The sequence below is a fragment of the Delphinus delphis genome, chromosome 9 (genome assembly GCF_949987515.2).
Source record: "Delphinus delphis chromosome 9, mDelDel1.2, whole genome shotgun sequence".
Taxonomy (NCBI): domain Eukaryota; kingdom Metazoa; phylum Chordata; class Mammalia; order Artiodactyla; family Delphinidae; genus Delphinus; species Delphinus delphis.
The window spans coordinates 11,423,554-11,442,063 of record NC_082691.1 but is presented as its reverse complement, the minus strand read 5'-3'; the positions used below and the strand labels follow the sequence as shown (position 1 = coordinate 11,442,063).

Below are 18,510 nucleotides of genomic sequence, written 5' to 3'. Positions count from 1 at the left end.
AAAGCATTTCTAAGAGAGTAGTTTACAGTGATAAACACCTACATTAAGAAAAAAGAAAGAACTCAAACAACCTAACTTTATGTCTCAAGGAAATAGAAAAGGAAGAACAAACTTAGTTGATGGGGAGAAATAATAAAGATTAGAGCAGAAATAGAGACTAGAAAGACAGTAGAAAAGATCAATGAAACTAAGTTGGCTTTTTGAAAAGATAAAATTGACAAATCTTCAGCTAGACTTACCAAGAAAAAAGGGAAATGACTCAAATTAATAAAATTATAAATGAGGGAAGAGACATTGTAACTGATACCACAGAAATACAAAGAATCATAAGAGACTATGAACAATTTATGCCACCAGATTAGATAATTTAGGAGAAATGGATAAATTCCTAGAAACATACAACTTACCATGACTGAATCATGAAGTAAAAGAAAAACTGAGCAGACCAATAACACTCAAGGGGATTAGGAGATCGAATAAGTCATCAAAAACCTCCAAACATATAAAATCCAGATGGCTTCACAGGTGAATTCTACCAAACATTTAAAGAAGAATTAATAACAATCCTTCTCAAACTCTTTCAAAAACTTGAAGAGGAAGGAACACTTTCTAACTCATATTTTATGAGGCCAACATTACCCTGATACCAAACCAAACAAAGACACTACAAGAAAAGAAAATTACAGGCTGCTATCCATGATGAACATAGATGCAAAAATCTGCATTAAATTCAAGAGCACATTAAAAGGATCATACACTATGATCTAGTGGGATTGGTCCCTGGGTTGCAAAGATGGCTCAACATATGTAAATCAATAAATGTGATATACTACATTAACAAAATGAAAAATAAATATATGATCATCTCAATAGATGCAGAAAAAGCACTTGACAGAGTTCAACATCCATTTGTGATAAAATCTCTCAACAGATTAGGTGTAGAAGGAATGTTTCTCAACACAACAAAGATGATACAGAGAACCCCACAGCTAACATCATAATCAATAGTGAAAAGTTAAAAGCCTCTTCTGTGAGATCAGGAACAAGACAAGGATGCCCATAATTACCACTGTGTGCTATTTAACATAGTAAACTGTAAGCTGAAGCCAGAGTAATTAGGCAAGAATAATAAATAAAAGGCATCCAAATTAGAAAGAAAATTAAAATTGTCTTTTTGCAGGTGACATGATCTTATATGTAGAAAACCCTGAAGACTCCACTGAAAATTGTTAGAACTAATAAATTCAGTTAAGTTACAGAATACAAAATTACCATACAGAAATCAGTTGCATTTTTATATACCAACAACAAAGTATCTGAAAGAGAAATTAAGAAAGAAATCTCATTTACAGTACCATCAAAAGCAATAAAATACTTAGGAATAAATTTAACAAAGGAGGTGAAAGACATGTACACTGAAAACTATAAGACATTGATGAAAGAGATTCAGGAAGACATGAATAATGGATAGATACCCTGTGTTCTTGAATTGGAAGGACTGGTATTGTTAAAATGTCCATACTACCCAAAGCAATCTACAGATTCAGTGTAGTCCATATCAAAATTCCAATGGCATTTTACCCAGAAATAGAAAAAACTACCCCAAAATTTGTATGGAACCACAAAAGACTTTAAATTAAAAAAAGCATTCCTGAGATGAAAAACAAAGCTAGAGGCATCACACCACCTGATTTCAACCTATATTACAAAGCTATAGTAATCCAAACAGTGTGGTACTGACATAAAAACAGGCACATAGATCATTGGAACAGAATAAAGAGCAGGGCATATACCTATGCATATATAGTCTGCTGATTTTTGACACCAAGAACACACAGTGGGAAAAGGATAGTCTTCAATCAGTGGTTCTGGGAAAACTGGATGGCCACGTGCAAAAGAATGAAACTGGACCCCTGTCTTACACCATTCACAAAAATTATCTTGAGATGTATCAAGGACAAATAGAGCTGTTCAGAAAAAAGGGACTTACCTGAAACTGTGAAACTCTTAGAAGAAAACACAGGGAAAAACTCTTGACATGTATCAAGGACAAATAGAGCTGTTCAGAAAAAAGGGACTTACCTGAAACTGTAAAACTCTTAGAAGAAAACACAGGGAAAAATTCTTGACATTTGTCTTGGCAGTGATTTCTTGGGTAAGACACCAAGCATACAGGAAATGAAAGCTGAAATAAACAAATAGGTCTGCATCAAACTAAAGAGCCTCCACACAGCAAAGGAAACAATCAATAAATTGATACTTTACAGAAGAGGGAAAGTATTTGCAAGCTGTGTATCTGATTAGGGGTTAATATCCGAAGTATAAAGAACTCAGAAAACTAATAGCCAAAAAGCAAATACTCCAATTAGAAAATGGGCAGAGGAACTGAATACACATATTTCCAAAGAAGACATTCAGATGGCCAACAGATATATGAAAAGTTGCTCAACATCATTAATCATCAGGGAAATGCAAATCAAAACCACGAGATATCACCTCACACCTGTTAGAATTGGCTGTCATCAAAAAGACGAGAGACAAGTGTTGGCGAGGATACGGAGAAAAGAGAACTCTGGTGCACTGTTGGTGAGAATATCAGTTGGTGCAGACACTATGGAAAAGACTGTGGTGGGTCTTCAAAAAAGTAAAAATAGGACTATCACATGATTCAGCAGTCCCACTCCTGGGTATATATCCAGAGGAATCGAAATCAGTATATCGAAGAGATACATGTATACCCATTCTCATCGCAGCAATATGCACAATAACCAAGAGATGGAAACAACCTAAATGTTCTTCCAGAGATGAAAAGGATAACGAAAAGTGTGGCTAATATATACAGTGGAATATTATTCAGCCGGGAGAGAAGGAAACCCTGCCATTTGCTACAACATGAATGAACCTGGAGGGCATTACGCTAAGCGAAATAAGTCAGAGAAATACAAATACTGTATGGTTTCACTTAGAGCGGAATCTAAAAAGAAAAAAAAAAAGCCTGTTTCATAGAAACAGAGATTCGAATGGCCGTTGCCTTGGGCTGGGGGAAGGGGAAATAGAGCAATATAGATCAAACGGTACAAATTTTCAATTATAAGAAGTTCCAAGGATCTGATGTGCAACATGGTTGTTATAGTTAATAATATGGAATTGTATACTTGAAAGTTGCTGAGAGTAGGTCTTAAGCATTCTTAACACACACACAGAGTGAACTGTCAGGTGATGGATGTGTTAAGTGTCTTGACTTTGATCATCATTCCACGATGCATATGTACGTCAAAACAGCACATTGTACACTTTAAATATATAGTTATATCTGTCCATTACCCCTCTATTTTATTTTTAAATAACTTTTTCATAAAATTCATTAGGATTTTGGTAAAAGTGGAAATAAATGTGTGTGTTCAATCAGCCATCTTGAATCCAAAGCATGGACATAGCATTTTTGAGCAAATTAAAAAAAAATTTTTTTAATATATATATTTTTTTATCAAAGTATAGTTGATTTACAATGTTGTGTTAGTTTCAGTTGTACAGCCAAGTGATTCAGTTATACATACATTCTCAATTTTTAAAAATGAAAAAAATACGAGGAAATTAACAGGATTTAGGATGACTGCCTTTTTTTTTTTTTTTAAACCCCATCCTTGTCGTGACAGGGAAAGTCCTGCATGAGGAGCACGTTGAACTCTTGATGGAGGAGTTTGCATTCCTGAAAAAAGAAGTGGTGGGGAAGGACCTGCTGAAAGGGTCTCTCCTCTTCACAGGTCAGCCCTTGGTGGGATCACAGGTCATATGTAACTGGTGAGGCTGGTGGAGGGTTACTGGGTTCTGAGCTCTCTAGGATGTGAGCTTGGATTCATTTCTGCTAAAGACGTTCTGACTCAGGGCCCATTTAATTTTCCCACGCACCCACAGACAATAAAAATAATCTATTTTTCTTCTTTCCTCAAATGAGCTCTGATTGCTCAGTGGGCCTTGGGGAAGACGTGTTAGAAATCTCAAGCACATTTATGCTTTTGGCCCAATCGATTAGGTAGAATTTTCTCTCATGAAATCTTGATGAGTTGGAGATGATTTTTCCACAGGAGGTTAAAAATGAAAGCTCTCTTTGCTAGAGGACCGAGAAGGTTCTTGGAGAAGAGAACATGTTTATACTTCTCTGTGGAGCAAATAGAATATGCATAGACCCTTTCTTCCTCCAACATGTTATCAGGACATTGGCTGTGGCCAAGATATTTGATCTACTATATATTCAGCTATTTACTTCATGTTGGTCATTCTTTGAGCACCTCCATTAGCAGAAGGAAATGAACAGCCTGGAGCCTCAAGGTCTGCAGTCTCCTTTGGGTGGACTCCTTGGATTTGTCTCCACCCTAAGGCATCTGGGCCACCTTTCCTGAGGGCTTTCTTTACAGAAACAAAACCGACATTGTCATGTGGTAAAACCATTCATCTGTTCGTGAGTTTCCAGAAAATATACGGTAGTGGAATCTCATTTCAAAATCCATTTTCAGGGACTTCCCTGGCGGTACAATGGTTAGGACTCCGAGGTTCCACTGTGGTGGGGGCATGGGCTCAACCCCTGGTTGGGGAACTAAGATCCTGCATGCCGTGCGGTACAGCCAAAAAAAATAGAATGGCACAAAATCCATCTTCATCCTTTAAAATGATGATATAATGAGAGTTGTGGAGACAGTAATAACCGTTAATCTGCACAAGGAACTGGGCTACGTATGTGACATTATTTCATGTTAGTTCATATAATCCTAGAAAGTGGGTATTTATTACCCCCATTATACAGATTTTTTTAAATGAAGCTCAGAGAAGTGAGTAGCTTCACAAAGTTGACCCAACAGTTGTGTGGCCGAGGCAGACAGATGGGAGCTCAGACTTGTAGCAGCTGTTCGGTCCTCTGCAAAGCACAGGAGCAGACAGGAACCAGCCCAGAGGGAGCTGCCTTTCCTTTGTAAGTTTCATACTTAGGCCCTAGTGATTTGAAACCATGTTGTCTATGAAACTTACAATCTTTGTTTTCTTTATCTTTTTATTTACTTTGCTTGTTTTCTTTAGAACATACTCATAATTATTAGTTGTTTTAAGTCAGTATCAAAGTTTTAAGAAATCTTTGGTTTAAAGAGCAGTGTAACAGATATGAAGTCTTATAAATCTAGGTTATGTTTAAAATTTAGGCTGGGATGAGAGGGGAGCAGTATCTTGACCAGATTTCTCGTACAGATACTCGTTGCAATATACTGTTGTACACGAGATTATGAAGACTGAGAAAACACTTAACGCTGTATCAATTTTCTTGATATTGACTTTATAGGAATTACTGCTTTCTCCACAGCTATCACAATTCCTTCCCTCCCTTATCACTTACACAGACAGTTATATGGTATTTATAGGAATATAGGCTTGAGGGACTAAAATACGTTAATTCTTTTACTTCTTTAAGTCATTAACTGAAGGGGATATATGTTTACATGTGTGTGTGTGTGTGTGTGTGTGTGTGCATACACACACACACACACACACACACGTTAGAAACCTAAAACATTTTTATTACCCTGTGGGCCAGATAGACTGCAATTTCCAGTGAAATATTTTATTTTACCAACAAAGTGAATTTAAGAAACAGGAAAAAAGGGAGACGTTTTTATGAAAGTCTCCATCAGAATTAGTCATCTTGCGCAGCCCCGTCACAAGGCAGGTTGTGTGTCCTGATCACCCAGCCACATCTGTGCGCTCCCTGTCACATCCCCCATGCCCCCCAGCTGTCAGCCCCGCCCCTCCAGTCCCCGCCATGTCTGTGATTCCCCACAGCTAGCCCGCTGGAAGAAGAACGGTTTGGCTTCCCCGCATTCAGTGGCATCTCTCGCCTGACCTGGCTGGTCTCCCTCTTTGGGGAGCTTTCTCTCGTGTCCGCCACTTTGGAAGAGAGAAAAGAAGATCAGTATATGAAGATGACCGTGTGCTTAGAGACGGAGAACAAAAGGTAGGTCACGAGAAGCTGCGAGGAGAAGGCAACATAAGGACATCCTCGTGTGTTCACAAGGGAGATATGGGGGACCCAGGGGCCTAGACCCGCACCTTCGACTCCAGAAGGGCCGTCTGCTTATGCCAGCGGAACGGGTGCTGGGATTTCACTTACGCTGCCTCATGCCATCCTCCCAGCAGCCCCGTAAGGTTAAGAGAAGCTTACAGATTTGAGCAGGTTGTCTAAGCCAAGTCTTTTTAAACATAAGGACCCTCTGTGTGTCATTTGCCCACACAGTTTCTTAAGTTACAGCTGCCTTCCAACAACCTAGTGGAACAGAGCAGAACCTCAGCAGAGGATGGGGAGGAGGGCAGACGTGACCTTGAAAGGTCACAATAAAAGGATCAGCAAGACCAGGATCACTGCTTGAATCCCGGTTGTACTAGTATTTGCTAACATTTCCTGAGTTCCTACCATGTGCCAGGGCCTAGTCCTTTTATAAGGATTTTCTCATATAATCTTTATACCAACTCTCCGGAGTGGGCATTATTATGATTATGATCACCTAGGAAACTATGAGGCTCAGAGAGGTTAAGAAACTTGCTAAGGGCACACAGCTAACAAGTGATTGTGTGAGAATCGCGCTCAGGCAGCCTGTCTTTGGTCCCCAGATGGTCACACCTCCACAGAAATGCACAGGAAGGGCACGAGAAGGGAATCGTACTGAAAACATGCCAGGCCTTGTCTTTAATTTGTCCTGTAGTCCTCACCTGTCCACGAGGTTGGGTATCATTAGCCTCAGGTCCCAGATTATCCAGGAAAACCCGGTGCAGTTTACTCCCAAGCCCGTGTTCTTCCCATTTTACCAGCAGTTTTCAAACTTTGTTAAAAAAAAAAAAAAAAGCATTAGAACACCTTTTCAACCCAAATCTATATAGAAGAGGTACACGTTTCAAGCCTCCTGTTGAAGCCAGTTGGTAGGAGTGGTACCAGAGCCAGGCGTGCCCTACCCCCCATGCCCTCGTCCTCCAGGGCAAATGCTTTAAGTTTTTAGGGCCACAAGATGAGGAAGTTATTCTGTCCACATCTCTCCTGACGGCTCCCCTTTTATGTACTTCAGATCTTTTCCTCCTAACCACTCACCCCACACTCTAATGTAGGTCTGGGTGAGCTGATTGGCTGAAGGGGAGGCCTCCTTTACCCAGGTTGGAGGTACCCCTGAGTTTCCTACAGCACCCAAAACAATCTTAAGTGACCTGCTTGGGCCCCTTTCTTGCAACTCCGCACTCACACCGTTAGCCGTATTATGGCCCGTGCCTCTAGAGGCGGAGAACGAACAAACCAAAGGTAGTTCCCCTTCGTTCCTTAGCCACGCTGATCTAGCCTGCCCACGCCGGGCCTGCCCCACTGCAGCCCACGGGGAGAGGAAGAGGGAATCCGAGGAATGGAGACGAGAAGGCCAGGGACCCTGATGCCTGCCCGGCATTGAACCCTTTCCCTATTCGCCCTGAAAACGCCATTACTTAGCATGGCAGCCCAACCAGATTGCCTGTCCTTGACCCTGACTCTCCCTGTAGTATAAGAAGAAGGAGGGGAAAGCAAAGAGAAGTAGCCAGAGCAAGTCCTCTCATTCCTGGGACTTCGTTCCCAGAAGGAAGGAAGGAAAACTCTGTATGTGTATACGTGTAAAGAGGTTGAATGGAGGTTATCCATTTGGAAAGAGCTTGAATATTTGGCAATAATGAAATATTGAATGAATTATATAATCAGTTGTCTCAATAATATGCAGATAAAAATAATATAGTATCTGTAGGATCATAACATTTTTAAATAAACATAATTAAAAATTAGTTATACTTTAGGATTTATATTCCATATACATATAGGCAAATATTTGAAAGGATTGTCTCAAACTGAAGATTATTTAGGCAAAAGAATTATGGATTTTTTTTCCATTGAAAGTCCTTAAATCAATGCTGTATTGTTTTTAGAATATATTTTTGAAGAGCAGATTTTATATTTTTCCTGTCACATTATTCATTATTATAGAAGTGAAGCTTCTAACTTTAGATCAAATCTGCTTAGGTTTCTCTTTTTCATTAAGCAGATAACACAGCTTTTATCTAAAGACAGAAAAGATAAATCCAGAAAAAGAAGACGCTTTAGAAGAGCGGGGTCTGTCCTATTTGAATTGTAGATTTTTGTGAGTACTGACCTTGGCCTGAGGGGCAAATGTGAAGTGGAAACAGGTGCCTGTGAGTGGGCAGGCAGCATCTGGTCTTGGCATGTGCCTGGAGTCATAGACCTCTTGGAAAATGTGATGAAAGAACGCTAAGAATTCTTTCCCATAAAAATGCACATACACTTGGAAACAACAGTTTGCACAGGATCTCAGGTCTGGATCTTGCAGAAGGATCCGGTGAGATTCAGGGTAAAGACTCCTAAATAACAAACTGATACACGAAAATCTTTGAACTCCCCTGCCTGGTGGCAAAATTGAACAAAGGACCTTTGGGCAGTAAAGTTGCCAACAGTCACCCATGGCGTCTGGGAGGATGGTGGAGGTTGGGATGCAGCAGCTGCAGGGAAAACGGGCACAAAACGAGGACCTGGCACTGGGCACTCAGGTGCCAGCCCGCATCCGTGCGCCCCTGTGAAACTAATCTTGTGCCTCTTGCTTCCACAGCCCGTTGACGTGGATTGAAGAGAAGGCACCTGGCCTAAAGCGAAACAGACATTTAAGCTTCCATTTCAAGTCTGGGTCCCTGGAGAATATGCCCAACGTAGGCGTCAATAAGAATATTTTCCTGAAGGATCAAAATATATTTGTCCAGAAACTCCTGGGCCAGTTCTCTGAAGAGGAGCTGGCTGCCGAGAAGAAACGCATCCTGCACTGCCTGTGGCTGGCGGGAGAGATCCAGAAACACTGCCGCCCGAAGAAGTGAAGGGAGGGGGCAACACGGCCCTGCCCAGACGAGACCTGAGCCTGATTTTTATCAAGAGTTGACCTTCGTCTCTGTTCTTACCATTAAACGTGTCTTGGGTAAACAGGATTCGCTTATTGTCACGAGCCGTGTTGGGAGTGATACTTGGGTAGGGGCACACGTGGTAGGGATGGAAAAAGAACCAACCTTGGTGGAGCGGCACGGGATGCTTTAGATGTCCAGTTTCATTCATCCTTCCCAACGGCCCTGTCGGATGAGTATTATTACCAGGCTTGTTTTCCTTAGTATATTGAAAAAATCTTGTTTGAAGTTACCCAGCTAGTAAATGGCAGAACCATCCTTTAAACCCCCCACTCATGCGCTAAATCACCGCAAAACAGTGCCTGGAACCCTCCTTCCTGCCGCCTTAAGGAATTTTATTTCCCCCTCCACAGACTCTCACTAGACGACCGTGCCTGGTGCTGGGGATCCTAAAAATGAATAAGACGTAGCCGCTGCCCTCAGTAACTCACAGTGTCAGAAGGGAAGCAAGTCACACAAACTGGTCATTGTAACATTGGAGGTTCAGGCTGTCCCTGGCTATCCGGAGAAGGGTTCAGGGAAGATGTGCAAACCAGGTCCTGATGATGAAGAGACAGCTGTGTGAAGGTCAAAGAAGGGCTTCCCTGGCAGGGGGGCAGTATGAACAGAGAGAAGTAAGAAGCAGCCTGGCCAGTGCCCTGGGACAGTGTCGCTGAAGCGCTGGGTCTGGAGTGGGGAGTCCCAGAGAGGCAGATCTGATGGTGGGGGGCCTTGAAGGCCAGGTGAAGAGCTGGGGTGTTGTTTATCAGGCTGTGCAGAGGCACCAAAGGGTGTTGTTTAACGTGCCGGGGGCGTGGGGTGCGTGGTCATGTTTCTGATTTATGTAGAGCCCTCAGAAGGCTGCCTGGAGAGGAGACCAGAGACCCAGGACACAGCCAGGGAAGCCACGTGTGTTTGCACTTGGGGTCTTGTGCTTGTCTGGACTCGTGGCTCATGTCTGGTCCAATCTGCTTGAGTCCCAGGAAGCTGCCCTTTCGTTTCACTGGTGGTCCTGCTGCATCTTCTTCTGAGCTTGGGTTAGATTTCTTGCTTCTGTAAATGTCTCCCTCTTGGTTTTTTCCCTGCTCCCCACTTGCTATTATGAGCCCTAACTAGTTTGGAAACCATGAGATGGAGGCAAACTCCGTTCTCTACCTCTGTTTCTATTATTCCATCACCAGAGTATCTCCTGGTAAAGCAGGAAAGTATATTAAACCTGAAAAAATTCCATAAGGTTATTCTTTCATTCGCCATGTAAAATAATTTGTAATAAATATTGGTCCATTCGTTCTCTTGTTTTATTATCACATCAAGTGTCCCTCAAGGCCAGGAAATATTGTATGCTCTATGTTTTTGTATGTTCCACAGTATCCAGCATGAGATAAATGTTACATATTCAATGATTAAAACAGAGTGCAATAGTCTCTCCCATTTGGGCTTGATAACTGTTGTTTCAAAATATTGGTCCTATTTGATATTAGAAGTAAGATAAAATAGTGGAAATAACTACTGCAGAGCAGAATAAAGAAAAAAGAATGAAAAGAACTGAGGACAGGCTCAGAGACCTCTGGGACAACATTAAACGCACCAACATTCGAATTATAGGGGTTCCAGAAGAAGAAGAGAAAAAGAAAGGGACTGAGAAAATATTTGAAGAGATTATAGTTGAAAACTTTCCTAATATGGGAAAGGAAATAGTTAATCAAGTCCAGGAAGCACAGAGAGTCCCATACAGGATAAATACAAGGAGAAATACGCCAAGACACATATTAATCAAACTGTCAAAAATTAAATACAAAGAAAGCATATTAAAAGCAGCAAGGGAAAAACAACAAATAACACATAAGGGAATCCCCATAAGGTTAACAGCTGATCTCTCAGCAGAAACCCTACAAGCCAGAAGGGAGTGGCAGGACATACTGAGAGTGATGAAGGAGAAAAACCTGCAGCCAAGACTACTCTACCCAGCAAGGATCTCATTCAGATTTGATGGAGAAATTAAAACCTTTACAGACAAGCAAAAGCTGAGAGAGTTCAGCACCACCAAACCAGCTTTACAACAAATGCTAAAGGAACTTCTCTAGACAAAAAACACAAGAGAAGGAAAAGACCTACAATAACGAACCCAAAACAATTTAGAAAATGGGAATAGGAATATACATATCGATAATTACCTTAAATGTAAATGGACTAAATGCTCCCACCAAAAGACACAGATTGGCTGAATGGATACAAAAACAAGACCCTTATATATGCTGTCTACAAGAGACCCACTTCAGACCTAGAGACACATACAGACTGAAAGTAAGGGGATGGAAAAAGATATTCCATGCAAATGTAAACCAAAAGAAAGCTGGAGTAGCAATTCTCATATCAGACAAAATAGACTTTAAAATAAGGACTATTAAAAGAGACAAGGACACTACATAATGATCAAGGGATCGATCAAAGAAGAAGATATAACAATTGTAAATATTTATGCACCCAACATAGGAGCACCTCAATACATAAGGCAAATACTAACAGCCATAAAAGGGGAAATCAACAGTAACACATTCATAGTGGGGGACTTAAACACCCCACTTTCACCCATGGACAGATCATCCAAAATGAAAATAAATAAGGAAACACAAGCTTTAAATGATACATTAAACAAGATGGACTTAATTGATATTTATAGGACACTCCATCCAAAAACAACAGAATACACATTTTTCTCAAGTGCTCATGGAACATTCTCCAGGATAGATCATATCCTGGGTCACAAATCAAGCCTTGGTAAATTTAAAAAAATTGAAATTGTATCAAGTATCTTTTCTGACCACAACGCCATGAGACTAGATATCAATTACAGGAAAAGATCTGTAAAAATACAAACACATGGAGGCTAAACAATACACTACTTAATAATGAAGTGATCACTGAAGAAATCAAAGAGGAAATAAAAAAATACCTAGAAACAAATGACAATGGAGACACAACAACCCAAAACCTATGGGATGCAGCAAAAGCAGTTCTAAGGGGGAAGTTTATAGCAACACAAGCCCACCTTAAGAAGCAGGAAACATCTCGAATAAACAACCTAACCTTGCACCTCAAGCAATTAGAGAAAGAAGAACAAAAAAACCCCAAAGTTAGCAGAAGGAAAGAAGTCATAAAAATCAGACCAGAAATAAATGAAAAAGAAATGAAGGATACAATAGCAAAGATCAATAAAACTAAAAGCTTGTTCTTTGAGAAGCTAAACAAAATAGATAAACCACTAGCCAGACTCATCAAGAAAAAAAGGGAGAAGACTCAAATCAATAGAATTAGAAATGAAAAAGGAGAGGTAACAACTGACACTGCAGAAATACAAAAGATCATGAGAGATTACTACAAGCAACTCTGTGCCAATAGGATGGACAACCTGGATGAAATGGACAAATTCTTAGAAATGCACAACCTGCCAAGACTGAATCAGGAAGAAATAGAAAATATGAACAGACCAATCACAGGAACTGAAATTGAAACTGTGATTAAAAATCTTCCAACAAACAAAAGCCCAGGACCAGATGGCTTCACAGGCGAATTATATCAAACATTTAGAGAAGAGCTAATACCTATCCTTCTCAAACTCTTCCAAAATATAGCAGAGGGAGGAACACTCCCAAATTCCTTCTACAAGGCCACCATCACCTTGATACCAAAACCAGACAAGGATGTCACAAAGAAAGAAAACTACAGGCCAATATCACTGATGAACATAGATGCAAAAATCCTCAACAAAATACTAGTAAACAGAATCCAACAGCACATTAAAAGGATAATACACCATGATCAAGTGGGGTTTATTCCAGGAATGCAAGGAAGGATTCTTCAATATACGCAAATCTATCAATGTGATAAACCATATTAACAAACTGAAGGAGAAAAACCATATGATCATCTCAATAGATGCAGAGAAAGCTTTTGACAAAATTCAACACCCATTTATGATAAAAACCCTGCAGAAAGTAGGCATAGAGGGAACTTTCCTCAACATAATAAAGGCCATATATGACAAACCCACAGCCAACATCATCCTCAATGGTGAAAAACTGAAAGCATTTCTACTAAGATCAGGAACAAGACAAGGTTGCCCACTCTCACCACTCTTATTCAACATAGTTTTGGAAGTTTTAGCCACAGCAATCAGAGAAGAAAAGGAAATAAAAGGAATCCAAATCGGAAAAGAAGAAGTAAAGCTGTCACTGTTTGCAGATGACATGATCCTATACATAGAGAATCCTAATGATGCTACCAGAAAACTACTAGAGCTAATCAATGAATTTGGTAAAGTAGCAGGATACAAAATTAATGCACAGAAATCTCTGGCATTCCTATACACTAATGATGAAAAATCTGAAAGTGAAATCAAGAAAACACTCCCATTTACCATTGCAACAAAAAGAATAAAATATCTAGGAATAAACCTACCTAAGGAGACAAAAGACCTGTATGCAGAAAATTATAAGACACTGATGAAAGAAATTAAAGATGATACAAATAGATGGAGAGATATACCATGTTCTTGGATTGGAAGAATCAACATTGTGAAAATGACTCTAGTACCCAAAGCAATCTATAGATTCAATGCAATCCCTATCAAACTACCACTGGCATTTTTCACAGAACTAGAACAAAAAATTTTGCAATCTGTATGGAAACACAAAAGACCCCGAATAGCCAAAGCAATCTTGAGAACGAAAAAAGGAGCTGGAGGAATCAGGCTCCCTGACTTCAGACTATACTACAAAGCTATAGTAATCAAGACAGTATGGTACTGGCACAAAACCAGAAAGATAGATCAATGGAACAGGATAGAAAGCCCAGAGATAAACCCATGCACATATGGACACCTTATCTTTGATAAAGGTGGCAGGAATGTACAGTGGAGAAAGGACAGGTACATGGACAGGTACATGTAAAGTATGAGATTAGATCACTCCCTAACACCATACAGAAAAATAAGCTCAAAGTGGATTAAAGACCTAAATGTAAGGCCAGAAACTATCAAACTCTTAGAGGAAAACATAGGCAGAACACTCTATGACATAAATCACAGCAAGATCCTTTCTGACCCACCTCCTAGAGTAATGGAAATAAAAACAAAAATAAACAAATGGGACCTAATGAAACTTCAAAGCTTTTGCACAGCAAAGGAAACCATAAACAAGACCAAAAGACAACCCTCAGAATGGGAGAAAATATTTGCAAATGAAGCAACTGACAAAGGATTACTCTCCAATATTTACAAGCAGCTCATGCAGCTCAATAACAAAAAAACAAACAACCCAATCCAAAAATGAGCAGAAGACCTAAATAGACATTTCTCCAAAGAAGATATACAGACTGCCAACAAACACATGAAAGAATGCTCAACATCATTAATCATTAGAGAAATGCAAGTCAAAACTACAATGAGATATCATCTCACACCAGTCAGAATGGCCATCATCAAAAAATCTACAAACAATAAATGCTGGAGAGGGTGTGAAGAAAAGGGAATACTCTTGCACTGCTGGTGGGAATGTGAATTGGTTCAGCCCCTATGGAGAACAGTATGGAGGTTCCTTAAAAAACTACAAATAGAACTACCATATGACCCAGCAATCCCACTACTGGGCATATACCCTGAGAAAACCAAAATTCAAAAAGAGTCATGTACCAAAATGTTCATTGCAGCTCTATTTACAATAGCCCGGAGATGGAAACAACCTAAGTGCCCATCATCGGATGAATGGATAAAGAAGATGTGGCACATATATACAATGGAATATTACTCAGCCATAAAAAGTAACGAAATTGAGCTATTTGTAATGAGGTGGATAGACCTAGAGTCTGTCATACAGAGTGAAGTAAGTCAGGAAGAAAAAGACAAATACCGTATGCTAACACATATATATGGAATTTAAGAAAAAAAAATGTCATGAAGAACCTAGGGGTAAGGCAGGAATAAAGACACAGACCTACTAGAGAATGGACTTGAGGTTATGGGGAGGGGGAAGGGTGAGCTGTGACAGGGCGAGAGAGAGTCATGGACATATACACACTAACAAACGTAGTAAGGTAGATAGTTAGTGGGAAGCAGCCGCATGGCACAGGGATATTGGCTCAGTGCTTTGTGACAGCCTGGAGGGGTGGGATAGGGAGGGTGGGAGGGAGGGAGACGCAAGAGGGAAGACATATGGCAACATATGTATATGTATAACTGATTCACTTTGTTATAAAGCAGAAACTAACACACCATTGTAAAGCAATTATATCCCAATAAAGATGTTAAAAAAAAAAAAAGAAGTAGGATGGGGCTTCCCTGGTGGTGTCTTGGTTAAGAAGTTCGATCCCTGGCCCAGGAAGATCCCACATGCTGCGGAGCAACTAAGCCCGTGCGCCACAACTACTGAGCCCATGAGCCACAACTACTTAAGCCTGCGCACCTAGAGCCCGTGCTCCGCAACAAGAGAAGCCACCACAATGAGAAGCCCGCGCACCGCAACAAAGAGTAGCCCCCGCTTGCCGCAACTAGAGAAAGCCCATGCGCAGCAACATAGCCAAAAATAAAATAAATTTATTTTAAAAAAAATGTAGGGTGGATGTCAAAGAAAACCAGAACTGGACAGTCAAGTGGTATAAGCAGATTTTATTCAGGACAATTGCAAAAGGGGAAAAGAGACCTTGGTATAGGACTGGGCTCAGTTCTGCACACAGCATGGGCCAGTGGTAATTTATAGCCGAGGAGCGGGCTTAGGGGTCGGTGGAAAATTACTGAGGGGAAACATCAGGGGTGAGGGGGATTCTGGCTACACCGACTTGACGAGATTCTTGCTGAAGGCAGCTGGCACGATTAGACACCAAGGTGTGAGGGATGAGGAACTTGATCACATACTGAGGGACTTAGAAGTTTTGCTAAAACTGGGTGATGCAAAGACAGACGGGGAAGCCCAAAGGTCGAGATCTAGCTGAGCACAGGGCTCAGAGCAGCCAGACTAAATGTGGTCCGGGAGAGAGTCTTCGTCACGGGCTGTGGGATTACTAATTGACACTGTTAACTGCTCACCTCAAGCCTGTTTTCTGTTTGGTCAAGAGATCCAAAATGAAAACATTAAGTTTACTAACTCGTAGGAATTGCAAAGGGAGAAGGAAGAGGAGACGGGAGAAAACAGAGCTGGGAGAGAAGAGGGAGCAGAAGCCTCTTCCTCTTCTGCTTACAGCTGCCCTCACCTTCCTCTGGGGCAGCTGAAAGCATCCTGGCTGACCCCCCACTGACGCGTTTCCCAAATACTCCTTCCTCTGAAGGCCACGCCCCACCCCTAATCACAACTTTTCAAAGAAGGAGTCACGAGTAGAATCGGAAAATACAACAAACTAGTGAATATAACAAAAGAAGCAGACTCACAGGTATAGAGAACAAACTAGGGAATTCCCTGGCAGTCCAGTGGTTAGGACTCCACACTTTCACTGTGTAGGGCCCAGGTTCAATCCCTGCTCGGGGAACCAAGATCCCAGCAAGACTCAAGTCCCGGCCAAAAAAAGAAAGAAAAAGTGGTGGGATTTCCCTGGAGGCGCAGTGGATAGGACTCCGCGCTCCCAATGCAGGGGGCCCGGGTTCGATCCCTGGTCAGGGAACTAGATTCCACGTGCATGCTGCAACTAAGAGTTCGCATGCCGCAACTAAGGAGCCGGCAAGCTGCAATAAGGAGCCCATCTGCTACAACTAAGGAGCTGGCAAGCCACAACTAACTAAATAAGAATTTTTTTAAAAAACTAAATAAATAAGAATTAAAAAAAAACTAGTGGTAACCAGTGGTAAGGGGAGGGGCTGGAAGTATGGGGGAGGGGGAGGTACAAACTATTGGGTGTAAGTAGGCTCAAGGGGTATCGTACAAACGGAATATAGCCAATATTTTTTAATAGATGTACATGGAAAGTAGCTTTTAAAGTTGTATAAAAATTAAGAATTATTTTTAAAATAAAAAAGATAAAACTACAATATATTCCTACAAAAAAAAAAAAAGCCACAGCTATCCCTGAGCCGTTTAGTCAAAGTACCCAAAAGATAGTGACCCTCCTTTGCTCCCTTGCCTTAAGGCTACCTGGACTTCCTTGGAAGGTCTAGTGAGAAGACGTTTGGAGGGCTAAGATTTCAGAACAAAGTAGGCTTTCTGTTCAACTTGAAGGAAAAAGCCCTCTCTCCCACTGTACTAATACTCGTAAGTGTTGGGGTCCCTCTAGGAGGAAGGTAACTTACATAGTGCCCTTGACCCCTCTCGGCCCCTCACCTACTTCTCCCATAGTCACCTGCCCTAGAAAGCTGCGGGAGAGATGAGGCAGCAAAGTCCAGCAGAGCCCAGCCACCCCCCAATGCACCTGAGTTCTCCGCTTGCCTACACGAAGGTGGCTGGGATAGAAACTTCCTTTGCAATGGGGTGGCCTGCAGCTTTGAAGAAGAATTAAGTTACTCTGAGAGGACAGACTAGCAAACCTCTTTGGCTGTAGATCCCAACCACATTCCCCAATCAGCTTTATTGGAATAAAACTGATTCTTTTTTTGAAAAAAGCTCATCTCTCACCTGCATCTATAGCTTAATTGGTCCCCCAAATTGAGGAGAAAAAGGAAATGTTTCTTGCTGAAATCCCAGCAATGCGTGATTGCCTTATGGTCTTCTGCCTGAAGGAATCGAGTGGAAAAAAAATAATAATAATATTTTAGCCAATGACACTAGATTTCTTCAAGAGAAAGCTATTTGGGGGGAAATTCCTTGATAAGCCCGTGCACTAGTAGTGGTGACGTTGAAGGTTGGGGGTTATAGGGGAGGGGACTCTAACGGAATGCACAGCCTTGGGGGCCTAGGTTGATGGGTTGAAGGGGAAAAAATAGACAAACCTCTGTGCAAAAGTCATGAATGGGAATTGAAGCGGGAAAGAAGGGAATAAGGGTTTAGCTCTCTTGGACCTCTTAACACTCAAGGTGTGGTGTGCTGACTGGCAGCCTTGGCCTTGGTACAGCCTGGGGGCTTCTTAGGCATGCAGATCCTCAGGCCTGCCCCAGACCTGCTAAACCAGAACCCGCATTTTAATAAGGTGGCCTGGTGATTCCTGGGCACGCCCAATTCTCTCAGCTTGTAGACTAGTAAGGAAGAAAACACTATTCAACTAATAAATGTTAAAGCACAACTATGAAGGATGCCACGAAGAGGATTTAAAAGCTTGTGTAGGGAGAAGATTTTCTAGGCAAGAAATCAGGGAAGGCTTCCCAAAAGAACGTGCTGAACCCTGGAGGTTGAGAAGGACTTGCTGCAGGTGCAGGCAGGTGAGGGAGGGGAGGGAAGGGCATTCCAGACAGAAGGAACAGCATGTGCAAAGCCCGTGTCCAGCCAGTACTGCCCCTGGATGAAACAGGTTCAGGCACCTGAAATTCCTTTTTTGCTCATTCCAATTGGCTTTAAGCCTAGCTATTTTAAGTTGTGGAGTGAGAATGAGCTAACGTTTAGGAAGTCTTTGGCCGAC

General features: G+C 41.3%; 1 protein-coding gene across 1 annotated transcript in view; it reads left to right on the top strand.

The window, feature by feature from the left end:
* Positions 1-10,331, top strand: part of BLVRA (biliverdin reductase A) — a 56,500-nt gene extending 46,169 nt beyond the window's left edge. Inside the window, exons 6-8 of the mRNA XM_060020191.1 lie at positions 3,657-3,764; positions 5,824-5,995; positions 8,664-10,331. Coding sequence (XP_059876174.1) covers positions 3,657-3,764; positions 5,824-5,995; positions 8,664-8,922 — 539 coding nt within the window. The 3' untranslated portion in view covers positions 8,923-10,331. The remainder of the gene's footprint in view (positions 1-3,656; positions 3,765-5,823; positions 5,996-8,663) is intronic.
* The last annotated feature ends 8,179 nt before the right edge of the window (positions 10,332-18,510 follow it).